The 15054-nt window shown below is 34.4% G+C and overlaps 1 protein-coding gene across 1 annotated transcript; it reads right to left on the bottom strand.

Moving 5' to 3' along the window:
• Positions 1 to 3016: 3016 nt before the first annotated feature.
• On the bottom strand, positions 3017 to 6474 carry LOC140964704 (eukaryotic translation initiation factor 4B2-like). The gene is made up of 3 exons (XM_073424577.1): positions 5262 to 6474; positions 3930 to 4643; positions 3017 to 3226 (listed from the first exon to the last, which is right to left on the bottom strand). Exons 1-3 carry the CDS (start codon positions 6413 to 6415, stop codon positions 3208 to 3210), a joined length of 1887 nt encoding a protein of 628 aa, XP_073280678.1. The 5' UTR covers positions 6416 to 6474; the 3' UTR covers positions 3017 to 3207.
• Between the last annotated feature and the right edge of the window lie 8580 nt (positions 6475 to 15054).

Below are 15054 nucleotides of genomic sequence, written 5' to 3'. Positions count from 1 at the left end.
AAATTCATTTACATTCATAAATAAAAATAATAATTTAAAATTGAAGAGGTTATCTATGTCCAATAATTATTTTAAAAAAATTAATAAAAAATAAATCACAATTATAAACTACAAAATTCACATAATTCTATGAAAAAGTTTACAAAAGTCTACAAAAATCTTGAAAAAAAGTCTATAAGAGTCTATGAAATTTGTTTTACAATTCTATGAGATTCCATAAAAGTCAATAAAAATCCATCAACTCCACAAAAGTCCATAATTTAAAAAAAGTCATTAAAAGTCTTTGAAAGTATAGAATGAATACACCCCCCTTAGTCTCCTTATTAATTTTAAGTTTGAATTATGAGATTGACAATTTAGGGGCACTAGAAGTTTTTGAAACGAGAAGACGCTGCTAGGCTGAGTCTCGATTAAACACATGCACCCGCGCGCGATGCGGTGAGGTCAGGTCAGGTCTCTTGACTGTATTAATTTATTTGGAAAATGACTTTTTATTTTCGAAATAAAGATTGCACTCATTTGGAAACTTTGTGTCCTTTAGCCTATTACCTGCGTTCGGACCAAACAGCGCATCCCTTAGCCTTCACAGCAGCCTGCGTGTTTCGATCGAATAGTGCGTCCCTTGGCTTATCGCATAAAGTTGCATTCATATCCAGAAGGTTGTGTTTCTTCTCCGCAAATGGTGAATAGGGTACAAATAATCCTTTCATCTGTATTGCTCATATTTTTTTCGCATCATTTCCTTTCTCGTTTATTGTATACTTGAAAGTTCTGCATATATTCATTCGCTGTGATCAAGAGTTTGCAGTCGTGCATTCTCTCGATTCGAAGTCGTAATATCTTAGAGACGTTTGTAGTTAACGCAGAGCACTGTTATACAAACAATTTCATCTTGCGAATAAAAGATTCATCTTTGCCTCAACTTACTCCTTTTGGTTGCTGCACATTATTCCGATGACAAAGATACTGACTACTCACAAATATAAAGAATGAAATTAAAGAAGTTACAAAGATGAATCTCACTGGCCCATTATGCAAGGGCGTGATTTATATTTCGGGCTGCCACATTTTCGCTGCCGAATTCTCACTTCTGCTCTCCTTTCTTTCCTTTCTTTCATGTCTCTGCATCTCTCTTCTTTTTTTCACGCCTTTTGCGTACTCTTCTGTTCGTGATTCTTTTATTTCACTTAACGGGCTTAATCCTCCAAATCTTTGAAGCTCATGTCAAGTTCAAAAATTATTGATAAGATTTTATAGATTTTATTTTTAAAATGTGAGTCTTTGTTTTTTTCAAGATTTATCAAGATTTTCTTCCAAAACATCAATATTTTGAATATAATAAAATATAATAATATTTTATTTATTTATTTTTTTTTTTTGTATTTTGTTGTTTTTGAAGTCTTGTACAATCATTTTATATTCCAAATTAGTCATTTTTCCTCTTTTATTCAAATCTACAAATATTATATAATTAATTTAGATAAACACATAATGAGGAGTAACAATTCCAGATAAGCAGAAATATAATAAAATAAAATCTCTATAAGATTTGAGCTTATCAATCCCCATTACACTTAGCATTTGTTCATCTTCAAACAAATCAGAGAATAAAAATATAACTAAATAATATTCAATGATTCACCACAAAAATGATATAATCAACACTTTTCAACCTACCAAATTCCATCACAATCAATCAAAGTACCACACTTCAAAAATCATAAAATTCACTTTCATTATAACTTCAAAACTCAAGCATTCACTAGAAAAGAGCAAAATAATGAGACGTGTGTAGTGTGTAAGTCAATACTCATATTCATCAAAGGTGTTTTAGTTCAAGGAGTGCTCATATCTTCTGATTTTTTTTAAGAAATTCTCTGTAATCTTATCTTTCTCTATTAAATGTTGGAGGAATATGATTCGATCAGTAGGGTCTTTTCTAGCTTATAATGTTAAATAACCGCTACAATAAAGGTAAAAAGATTCAAAATGAGATAAAATAAACAATTTATCATACAATGCACTCTTTCATCTCTTATCTTCATCCCCTTATTGAATTTCGTCACCCTACTACTTTCGTTTATCTTCCCCCATCTTTTTTTATTCTTTCAACTTTTTTTTCACTCCTCAAGAACATTCTCTTTTATGTCCTTTCAATCATNATATATTTTCCCACAATGTTTCAATATCTTTTCAAACTTAACTGATTTTCAATTTCATAATAGGTCGGTAGCCAAAAAGCAGTGGATGTAGTGCTGCAGACTTGTCATGTAAATAAATAAGTAATGAAATCTCCTCAAGAAACAGTACATTGTTGCTTAAATATCATTTATATCTCAAAATCGTCCCGAGTTTCATTTGTCAAATAGAGGATGGTATGTCTTCAGGCAAGCCATGAAAAGATGACCGCCTACCTGAAACTAGGAGAAGACGATTTCTGTTGTGAGAACACGAGTTCTCAATCTAAGTTCCCATGAGTTTCGACTGCGAAACAAATGAAGGCAAAGGCGAGCCCATTGCCGAGCAATGGGTATGAAGGCTTGATGGAGAAGCCAGTTTGTGGAGAGCTCGTGAGAGCCTGTAAAGAGCTTGTTAATCTTGCTGTGAGTAGGGCAGTTGGATTATATTACAATGATTATAGTTTAAGACGTCATTTTTTAAAAGCTTAAATTTTTGTAGTAGCATCGAGGTTTAGTTTTATTAAAAAAAAAAAATTAGAAATGTTGATTCAAGTGATGTATGAATACTTAGCGAGCAACATGACATGGTGCTTAGCCTTCGTTTCCTTTTCAACTTATGTTTGTTTATTTTATCTGAAAAAAAAACAGAGCTGATCTACCTACAATAAAATTTATCTAAAGAGGAAAATGAGAAAAAGATGAATAATCGATTAATACAAAGCAGAATGCAACTACAATAAAATAAAACAAATTGATAGGTCAACCGGCAGAGTACGCATTTCGACAGAGTTTGCTAACAAGATAAAGATAGGAGGTAAAGAGAGTACTTTCATGCATCATCGAAAGTTCGCGATGCAACAATTAAAGATAACATCTTTTAAGCTAGCATTCAATAATTCTAGCTCTATTTTTCACAACAAAATTCGGAGAACAAAAAAAATTTAAAGTGCCAATGCATATATTAGAATTCCAAAAGGTCAGATGTTAAAGCAGAAGATAACTTGGAAGAATTCACAGTAAAAGAAAATCACCACCTTGATCCCGACCTGCCAGAAAACAAAATGACCAGCATCAATCACATTTGCATGATGTAGGGCAATTATCTGAAGCAAGAGATCATGAAGAATACATCAAGAATACCACCAGCCACTATGACCAAGAAATATACATCCAAGAAATATTCATACTTTCTCGTACCAATATGCAAGTAATTCACCCTAACTTCCAAAATCAAGCACGTAGATAGTTCATTCACTACTCCACATAGAGTGTATCACACAATCGTCTACAGAATGGTTCAGCATACAGCAAATCGTTTGTCACATTAGCATGAGAATTTCAGCCTACCGCCCACCACCACAACCTCCAAAACTGACCATGTGGATGGTTCATTTACTGTTCCCCATGGAGTGTACCACACAATTGTCTACAAAATGGTTCAGTAAATGGTAACTTGTGTTCATATTAACAAATTTCAGCCTACTGCCCAAATATTAGATAAGATCTATAAAACTCTAGCATTATCACTGTAACATATTATTAACAGAGTTTAATCATTAAAAATCACAACAGATAATATTTCAGAACATTGATAACGATTCCCTAATCTAAGCTCAGAGAGAGCTCAAATAGGAAAAAATTTCAACTTAAGCTATGTAAGTAAGAAAGTCTGCTCCATAAAGTTTATTTTATCTATCATAAAAACCATAAAAGAGAGTCTGAAACATAAAAGACGGAATATTCAAGTACCTCTCCACATCTCTGTTGCCCAAAAATCCTCTTCCACCACCACCTTGTGTAGCCCTTCTGTCATCGCTCAGCCTTCCCCACGAATTCATAGTGCCATGTGAACGAGGTCCCTCACCATACTCAATAGTTCTTTGCTCTTGATATGGTCCAGGAGTGAAGGAAGCTCTCTCCGGATTGCCAACTCTAGGATTTTCATAGTCTCCAGGCCTGGAATGAGGTCTTTCAGAAAAGCCAGAATGAGGGTCTTCGTATGCTCCAGGCCGGGAAGGAGGTCTCTCAGAATATCCAACTCTGGGGTCTTCGTATGTTCCTGCCTGTGGTGGAGCTCTATCCGTATAGCTAGCTCTAGGATCCTCATACAAGCCAGGCCGAGAATGAGGTCTCTGAGGATATCCAGTTCTATGTTCCTCATACGCTTCACGCATTGTAGGAGGTCGATCATGGAGACCAGCACCTGCATCAGGCGCTCCAGACCGAGAAGGAGGCCGATCATGAAATCCAGCACCTCTACCAGCTCCAGAACCATGCCTCTCAAAGCCTTTTTGACTATAACGAACTCTGTCATCCAATTGACGGACCAGAAGGTCCAATTCCTGCTGCTTTTGAAGTAAGATTTCGTTCACACCAGTTTGATCTTTCCCCAATTTTTGTTGCAATTCGTTAGTCAACTGCTCAATTTTTTCCTTCAAATTCTTTTCTTCTTCAGTTTGAGGCCTGAAATTTATCATACCTTCAACTATCAATAACATTTCCTTTTACTCATACTTTTAAATCCTTGTGATATCAGCACAATGTAACTAAGGATGCCAACTGTCTTTTTGTCCAACACACTTAGAATGAACAAGTTACAAAAGAAAAAAAATATAATCTTTGTAATCTTCTTCACACTCATATACTCTTAATCCACAACACAACCAAACATACAAAACTCTATGTGGCAGAGTGGTGCATCGAAACAAAACAAGCTAGCAAAATTTAAAAGAACAGCAGCGCGCTCTGGGATAGGTTTATAGTTAGAAAAAAATTCTTATAAAGAAACAAATAAATAGGGCAACTTCAAAATAACTTTCGAATAGACTACAAAGAAACTAAATGCATGGTGACAAGCATGAAGATCTGAGTCATTAAGCCCCGAACAACTTGGGCCAAACTGAACTACTACTTATTTCATTAAATAACAGTGCCTTTCTTTAAAGCAAATTAGCAAGTGACTTATGGTCCATAATCTGGGAAAATGACATGACGTTAATGGCAAAAATCGTGTGCAAAGCATAAAAGGGACATACTGCTCCAGTAATGAAAAGCACAATGGAAGAAACATTGGGCGATCACCTATCAATTCGTCGATGCTCCAAGTCAAGGTCAATCTTCTTCCAATCCAAGCCTTTCTCCTCAAGCAAAACTTCTCTGGGCTTCGCATCCCCAAATGGGTTCACCTTTGGTTTTTGCTTCACCGTCCCTTCAGCCATTCCCGGCAACAGCGACTCCGGCACTTCAGACCTGCTTGAATGCGAGCTTTGAGGCCTACTTGAATGAGAACTAGCTGGCCTGCTTCCACTAGTGGAATGCGGCTGCTTCTTCGCTTCCAAATCCATATCCAGTTTCTTCCAATCCAATCCTTTCACCGCCAACACCTCTTCCCTAGGTCTCGCCGTGCCAAACGGGTTTGGTTTATTAGCTTTCGTCACCACCTCAGCCTCATCTTTTGGAGATTCCAAGACCAACCTCTGCGCTTCATTCCGCGTCCAACGTTCGGTCTCAGGCCTCGAGAAGCCTGATCCGAAACCCGATGATCTAGATTGCTGTTGTTGGGATAGAGAAATGGTCTTCTTCACAGACGCCCAACTATCCACATCATCGGCACGTGACCCGCCACCACCCGTATTTCCGCCCAGAGAACTGTACTTACCTACGGAATGAGTTGCACCTGAATTGTATTCGGGCAGGGATTTTTTCATCGAAGCCCAATTGTCAACCCCATCAGCTCGCGAGGGCTGTTGCAGTGGATTGAAATCCGAAACCCTAGCTTGATTCCGTCCCCTCGGATTCTCGTCCTCGAATCCATAAGATTTCCCACCGCCCTCATAATCTCGTCCACGATCCATTCTCGGCCCAGATCCAGTAGACCCAGGCCGGTTCCCGTAGTTTGAAAACCCACCACCCAATCTTCCGTATTGCATTTCCTCCGCGGAACGCTCCTTCGGCCCCGTTGGGAGCCGGAGCATTTCCTCATGAGTCAATCCGCGGCTGGTACCGGAGCCGGCGCCGTAGCTAGACTGCATCGTGAACTCTTGCAAGGTCATCTTGGTCTTCTTCTTCTGCTTGTTGCTGACAGCAGCATCCTTCAGACTGGGGAAGCCTGCGCCTGCCGGCTGCCCCGCCGAAAAGGTCGCGGAGGCCTTCTGGGCGGCCTCGCGCTCCTCCGCCTCCTCCCGCTCGGCCTCGGCGGCCCAAGCACCGATGTTCCCCCATGGCGATTTCGACATCCTCGAAAAAAGATCTGTGTATAAATGGAAGAAATGTTTCCTTTTTTCAAACCTGAGATTTTAAATATGGAAAAAAGAGATAAATAAATAAAGTATTAATAATTTAATTATTATATAGTATTATATCTGGAGTAGTTCTCTTGTGAGACGGTCTCACGAATCTTTATCTGTGAGACGGATCAACCCTACCGTTATTCACAATAAAAATTAATACTCTTAGCATAAAAAAATAGTACTTTTTCATGGATGACCCAAATAAAAGATCTGTCTCACAAAATACGATCCGTGAGACCGTCTCACGCAAATTTTTGCATTATATTGGGTGTAGAACGGGGCTCCGAGATTGCATCCGGTACCCGAAAGAATGTGAATGAGACTTCATGTAAAATCCATTTACACAGATTTTGGCCGACGGATTTATACAAAATTTCAATATTATCCATTCAAATTACAAATATTTTAATATACTCTTGTTATTTTATTTAAAAAATGTCACACAATAGCCAAGCAGTAATCACAAACTACCAAACAATAATTACAACTATTCTCAAAACAATTATATAAGATTAACAGGAACAATTACTCAATTCCAACAATCATCTTTCCAACCCCATATATTGTTCGTTTTTGGCGAAAACAATTATTGTTTCCCACTAATTTTCACCATTATAGAAAAATATATCTCGAATATTTTTTTTTTGTTACTTGAGGTGCACCTCATTTAGACACAAGACATCTTTTGACCAAGCACCCAATTCCAACGTTGATTGCTTGTTTTAGTACCTTAAGCAAAGTTGCTTGTGGCATAAAGGAAACAAGGGACCAGGCAAAAGAATTCTCATCTCAAATTTCTAAAATATATTAATTTTTATATTAAAAATATTATTTTTTATTTTAAATATGAATCGATTTCATCCGTAAAAAAGAAAAAAAATTCATGAAATCGTCTTATAACATACATATTCCAAGTAAACAGACTTACAATATTAAATTTGGTTATTTTCAACCAATAATTCTTCCACCACAACTTTGTGGGCACCAAATAGTTCACGCTTCTGCTGCATGGGGAATATATATTATAGGCTAATGTCGATTTCATGGTCAATTGGAATTTGATTCCCAACAAGAAATTAAAAGTTTTAGGTGAATCGGGGAGATACTTAATTAAATCAAGAAATTAAAAATTATATATATATATATACACACACACACAATTAAATACGTGTATGCAAAATTAAATCAAATGAAATTTGGTACAACGATACGTTAAAATTTGAGTTTTTTAATATAGAAATCAATTAAATTATTGCAAATAATATTATAGGTCATGTTATTTGTATTGAAAATACTAAATTAAATATGTTAAAATCAATCATAATTTTTCTCATTTATTTATGGGATATATTTTTTTGCACACTAAACTTGTTCAATTTAGGGATTTGATTAGCTAACGTTTCAAAGTTGAGTTTTGGTACCATAATTTTTAATTTTCATTTATTTTGGTTCATTTGATGATGATGTAACAGATAAGTCGGCAATTTCTGATGTCATGTCAACATTATGCGATAACACATCAGTATTTTTCGATGTCACATCATACAAGCGAAATAAGAATGAAAGCCAAACACAAGTAAAGTTAGTGCACAAAAACCAAACTTTGAAAATTTAGTGGACTAAAATTCAAATAAAAAAAGTCAGCAAACCAAATAAATTATTTTCTCTGATTTATATATTAAAAAAAAAACATAATTCATTATCCATCCTCCTAATTTTTTAAAATTTATTTCGGCCCTCTCGATGAAAAAATTACTAATCTCGCAATTGCTATTAATTATCTGGGTCAGGTTTCTTGGTTGTCTTGCATCAGATTTTCTTGGTAAAAGTAGCTCCACGAGTCATAATTTTCAAGGAGCCAAATACACCAAGAAACTTGGACGTCTGCTAGCAGCTACTTGCGCCAACAGTCCAAGAATCCTAGTCCGCACTCGTGCTCAGATTCTACGCGCAAGTTGATAACTGACCTTATTATAGCTTTATTTGACGCTGCCAAGGGGAAAATTTCGTTTGTCCCGTCTGGCAGCATCAAACGTTTCTTTTTTATATAGTTGTGATTGTACTTTTAATTTGTGGCTATCGTGATCTAATTGTTGATATAGCGGTACACACGTCAATGTTATATCAGTAATTTTTAGTGAAATATTGACATTTATTTACGTCATATCATGGTCAAATTGTTGAAGTAGCGGTGCACACGTCGTTGTCTTATCAGCAATTTTCGATAATATATTCACGTTTTTACGTCACATCAGTATTTTTTGGATTATGTTAGTATTCTGGTGAAATATGATTAAAAGCTTAAAATATCAAAATTACTGCATCAAAACTTTAAATACTCAAGTGAAACAAAATTGAAATTATAAGAAGTTAGTGTAAAAAAAAATAATATTCTCTCAGAAAAATTTATAGAATCTCACTGTCGCGGTTAAATGGTACCTTTCACATTGGATGTTAAAATATACTTCAAGAACTTCATAAGTTTACAAAAAATAAAAAATAAAAAAATAAATTCATATTACCACGTGCTTTCGTATTTAACTATATTTATGAATTTTATAATTTCTTTAAACCGATTTCCAAAATTTACCCTACCACTATTTAATTTAGTGGAAAATAAAACATAAGAGCATCCACAATGGGTAGGTGTTATAATACCCCCAACTCATCAAAAGCGTAGGGTTCACTGTCACATACTCATTATAACAACATATCTCTTTTACTCACATTTCTTTTAACATTCAAACTCATTATTTATGGGTCCCACAGTCCACTCAATCACCTTAAAATTTTTCATATTAAATAAATGTGTTTTAAATATATTTTACATTATTTAAATCATTATTCTAATTTTTAAAATAATCTTACTTTTTAATAAAATTATTTTATTTTATGCAACGGTTAGTTTCCAACGACTACTTTGCAACGGCTAGTTGACAATAACAATTTTGCATAGATGATAATATTAAAAATCACATTAATCGAAATGACAAATACAATAATTAAAAATTATAATCACTCTGAAATATAATAATAATAATAATAATAATAATAATAATAATAGAAAATGAACGTTGAGTAAATAGTTTAGATATTCCATCTCGATCTAATATCCTGACATAGACATTCATGCATGATAAGCTGTTCCTCTGTCATCTGCGAGTTGTCTTTGTTCAAGATTTCGTACTCCTTCAATTTCAAGCGTCGATTCTTAGCATCAGATCTGGACAATGCAGTTTTTGCCTTAATCTCCTCTACTTTGAGTTGTTTTTGTTTCAGATCGACTTCAGACTTCTTCACGCTTGTGTACTCGGTGAACTTTGCGAAAATATTATTGTAGTTTACTGTCAGATCTTCTATGGTTAATTTGACTCTATCTTTTCATTTTCTTTTTGCTGCCTTTTGTCCCATTGGACGAGTATCTTCATCATCCAGGTCTATGCTTACCTCTTGGTTAGAGGAGGTGTTGCTTGCTCCCGACTCTGAAGTCTTCGTCTTTTTTGTGGCCATATAATGATCAGCGGACTGTGGAGTAAATATTGGACGGTCTTTGACAATTCTCCACACATGCTCGAGAGTGAATGCAACATCATTGTTTTCGGAATCGATATTTTTCGTACCCAAACCTCAATATATCTTCGTCACAGTGACCACCTCTGTGGCGTCCGTTTTAGGAATTCATAATTATTTCCTTACTAAGTGCCACATTTTCTACAATCTTTCTTTATTGAACTGCTATTTTTATTTTTATCATTATTATGATTAAAAAGATATTGTAGATAAAAATTTAAATATTTTCTACTATCATAAAAGATTATATACAAATATTTACATTCTTATTTCAAATATGTACAATTATTTTACAGCGGAAGTTTAAAATTTATTTATATACAGATCATCACAACTTTCAAATGCTCTTATTTCAGCTTCAGTTATTTTCCTCCTGTTCCAATTCTGGGGTTCCTGTGTCTAGAAATTACAATAGACGAAAAGAAACAGAGGGTTAAGTCTCTAAGAACTTAGTGAGTTTACATTAGTATATAGCTTTTAAATAAGTTAAAATAACGTTTCATTATAATTATGCATGAAGTAAAAGACATAACAATTTAGATGTTATGAATGCTATGCAATGGAATAATAGATAAATGAAAATTTCATAAATTAACATTGATGGCTCTAATTGAGTACTTTTTACGAGCCGGGTGAACCATTTTCCGGACCGAAATATTTGGTGCGTGTTGTTCAGATGAACCATATACCCGAGACTTTTGACCCGTTGTTCATTGGACTCATTTTCCGGGCCGAAGCCACGTTGTCCAGTGGACTCAATTACCGGACCGAAATCCGTTGTCCATGACTCCATTCATTAACGATATATCAATCCATTCATAAATATGCAAGAAAATATATCAGTAATGAAAGGAACTATGGGTGATATTTGAACATTAAATAAATGTTATTGAAATTTCCAGGCCAAATGCCAAAGGTTTTAATAGAATAATGAATAGTAATTTTCTCACCTGATAACTCACAGTTTAGGATGGATTAATAATCCGAGTTGCTGGAGCAAGTCTTAAAAATATATTATGAATGATATTTATATGTTAGAGTTTTTAAGTAACTAGTTGATCATTTCCAGTTTATTTTTTGTTCAAAATTTAACCCGGTTGATTTTACTTAAGTTTGCAAAATTCATATTAATTAGAAGATATCTTCAAACATTATGAAAGTTGGCCAAAAAGTCGGAAATATCACAAGAAAAGTTCGGCTGTCGGAAAACCGGCGATACGGCGGCGCGTGCAGTACACGCGTAGACGGTTCCGGAGTGTGAGTGGCCTTCCGGCAGCCATGCGCGGCCGGTTTTTTTCCAGCATATGTAACTTTTTATGATCTTGAATTCTTATGTTGAAAGTATTTTCAAATTCCTACCCGATCAATACCAGATTTAAATATCTTCGTATGATTAACTAAGGTACTCCGGCATTCCGAAAATGTTAGTTCCGGCAATATTTTGGGATGACTGGCAGTATGTACCTTATCTATGCAACAAGAGGTACAACTTTCATGTTCAAGCTGACCTCTAGTTTGGTGTGTAGCTATAAGAAAAATGAACAAAAAGTACCTAGCTTGAATACGGGATACCGTTGTCGTTTTGCAAAATTTCTTTGTTTGATTTTCTAGTTTTTGAGCAATCCTTTTACGTCACCTCCAGTGCTATATTGTTTTATGATATGAGGTGAATAGTTGGTGATTTATCGGAATTTTTCGGAAAGGGTATAGCTTTTTCTTCTATTTTGTTTCTCTCTTTTTCCCTTCCTTTTTTCTTTCCCCTCCCGTTTCTTTCTCTTTCTCTCGGCTGAGTTCTTCGGTTGGTTTGGATTGTAAATGAAAAGTGTTCAGTATATATAGAGCCGAGAATCCAAGCTTATCCTTATTGATTTATTATTTTTTTATTTATTTTTTTTATTTATTTATTTAAAATGGAAAATTTGTTATGTTTATCCAAACTTAATATTATTATATTCTTGTATCTAATTATAATATTATATTAAACTTATGTATTGAACTTAATTATAATTATTTTACTTTGAACTTAATAATTATTGTACTTAATTACTTAACATATATATTGAGCTTAATTATAATATTTTATTATATTTTGGGTATTTAGTTTTGGAATGAGAACTTCATAGTGTTTGATGAATTTTTAAGTGTATTGTGATGTATTTTAATGTATTTCTAGATATTTTGGACAAATAAAATTTGTACCGAAAAATAATATGATAAAATTTTAAAAATGAAAATAGTAAAATTTATACTAATAAAACTGCATTTATGCACCTTTGTTTTTAGGGTGTCACAACTTCGATATGAACTGTAAACACTATTATAATTTGCGTTGAATCGATATACCTTCTTTTGGATTGTATTGTGCCAATGTGACCGTATAACATTTGCGCTTCTAGTGTTTGAACCTGAGGGACGATTCTCATTGTAGTAGCTTGTAACACGTCCCCAAAAAGCATCCGCCTTTTGATCATTGAAGATTTTTGGATCATCGCTGATAGTGACAAAACTTCTCGCTAAGACCTCGTCTTCAATCTTTGTCCAACTTGAACGCTTTCTTGAACCCTCAGTGTTTGAAACCGCTTTTTCTAAATTGACCACCACAATTGGGGATTCACGATCGTAAAGTTGCGTCTCTGGGACAAAAGTCGGAGTTGTAGGTTCATTCGACATTGGAGATGTGAAAGCCGAAAGGCATAACATTTGTGTGCGGGGTACTATATCCATGAACAACCGGCGGCGTGAAATACGGATGACTCATGTTTTGCCAATATTCGGCAGGAATCGGTTGATATGGATCTCGAGGGGCATAATTCGGATGATTCATAGAATTTCCAAAACCTTGGAAATTTTGAAGATTTTGGAGAGGAAACGTCATATTTGGAAATGGATGTGGGTATTGATAATTTGGTGAAATTTGTGGATTTTGGGAAGATGGATATTCTTGCGGGTTGTTTGTAGAATTCAAGAAATTTGTAAAAAAATGCTTTATTATTTTCTTCCATTTTGGATAGAAAATAAGATTTTTGGAACTTAAAAAAAATAGATGGGAGAATATTAGAGAGAAGAATTGGAGAGTGTAGTGAGTTGGAATGAAAATATGTGTAAACATTTGTGGGTATTTATAAAAGAGAATTAAACTAGCTGTTAAACAGCCGTTACAAATTTTTTGAATTTTTTATAATTTAATTCGAATTTAATTAAATATTTTTTAAAAAAAAAGAATATTTACAACGGTATGAAAATCCAAAATTATTTTAAAAAAAACCGTTAAAAAATAGAAAAATTAAAAAATTAAAAAAAAATTAATTTCAAAAACATGTGGAACCCGTTTTAAAAAAATATTTTAAAACCAAAACACGTGGGCCCGCCTGTCGCCTGGGGCGACTGCCCCACGCATTTTGTGGCGCATGCCAAATACAAAAAGAAAAAATTGGAGAGAATTGAACGTCCCTCTCTCTCTGTAACGCTCACTCACAATGGAGAAGGGTGTTAAATGGGTGTTATAACACTTATTTAACATCCTCATTGTGGATGCTCTAACAAAAAAACAAAAAAGAAGACAAACATGATGATCTTTCCATTCAAATGCTCAACACATAATTCAAAGACAAATAATGAGTTTTTTTTTAAAAGAAAGATTTTGTTGCGATTGAGTTTTGAATCTGAAACGTTATATCAGGTTTTTGATGATATAATGTTCGGAAAAAAATGTTTTACAACATATAATATGTTATCATTTTCTAACTACATGACACACGAAATCCTGAGAAATAAGTCTCTATTTTCATTCTTTAGACTACTTCGATCATTTGACACTGTTTTACAGTTGATGCTGCTTCAAAATTTCTTTGTTATTGTACCTTGATCTGTTTCTTTTTTACTCTTCTGCTCCTCAAGCTGTGTTATTAAATGCAGAAGTTCTTCTTTGTCTGAAATGGTCTTCTTGAGCTGAGATCTTCTTAATATATCTTCACGAGGTTTCAAGTTCGCCACATCGAATTCAGTCGAGCTCTCGAATGTTCACATACCGTCGAACTATCAAGTGGATATTTGCTGAACTTCAAAATGCTTACAGATTGTTGAGCTCCTGATTGCTCAAGATTTAAGCATTTTGAACTTCTTCACTGCTTAATGCTTACAGCAATCAATTTCTTTCAATCAACTTGTAGCTTTTCGATCGACTTGTTGTGTATGTCGACTTTTGAAAAGAATAATTTATTTCTTTATTATTTTTTGTTAAATTGATATTATCAATTTAAGATTTTGTCTTTCTAGATTATAAGATCTTGCTTGATTTATTTCTCAGTGATAAGATTTTTGTTGATTTATTTCTAGATATTATAAAATTTGATTTTAATATTATTTTTATCTCTAAGATATTTTATCTTTGTTTAAAAGAGTTTTATATCTAATGAAAATCTTGTTTTTCATATTTTCTATAACTCTTTCATGGGAAGATTTTTAGGTCAAACATGAGATATAAATGTGGAGTGCCTTACAGACGTCGATGGGGCTTTTCACACAGTTGGACGGGAGAGCTTTTCGCAGAGAGAAAATCACAAGAGTCCAATATATATTTGCTCTGCAGTTTTTATGTGATCGGGGGATCACTTTATTGTGCAGCTACTGGAGTTTTCTGTGATCGTGTGATCACTTTTGTAGGAGCTTTTTGGTGAGTCTTTTGGTGTAAGCTTTTGAGAGGATCGGCTGAGGAGTTCTTGCATAGAAGAAAAATACGAAAGCCAAGCCTATTTGGATGAGAAGCTTTTGTGTGATCGTGTGATCACTTTGCAGCGCTGGAGAGCCGCTGGAGTTTTTCTCTGAACCTACACGTAGTTCAGAGTTGAAGATTTTTATGTTGAAGGATTTGTGTGATTGATTAACATATATCGTGTTGCTGATTGGTGTTGACGACACTCAAGAACAACACTGACGCAGTGTTGATCGAAGAGTGGTTTCATTTGATTCTAAGCGATGCGTTTTTTATTTTTGTATCTAGTATTTACTTTGAGTTT

This window comes from Primulina huaijiensis, chromosome 18 (assembly GCF_012295235.1).
Source record: "Primulina huaijiensis isolate GDHJ02 chromosome 18, ASM1229523v2, whole genome shotgun sequence".
Taxonomy (NCBI): Eukaryota; Viridiplantae; Streptophyta; class Magnoliopsida; order Lamiales; family Gesneriaceae; genus Primulina; species Primulina huaijiensis.
Note: the sequence above shows the minus strand (reverse complement) of the source record. Positions and strands in the feature narration are given on the sequence as shown.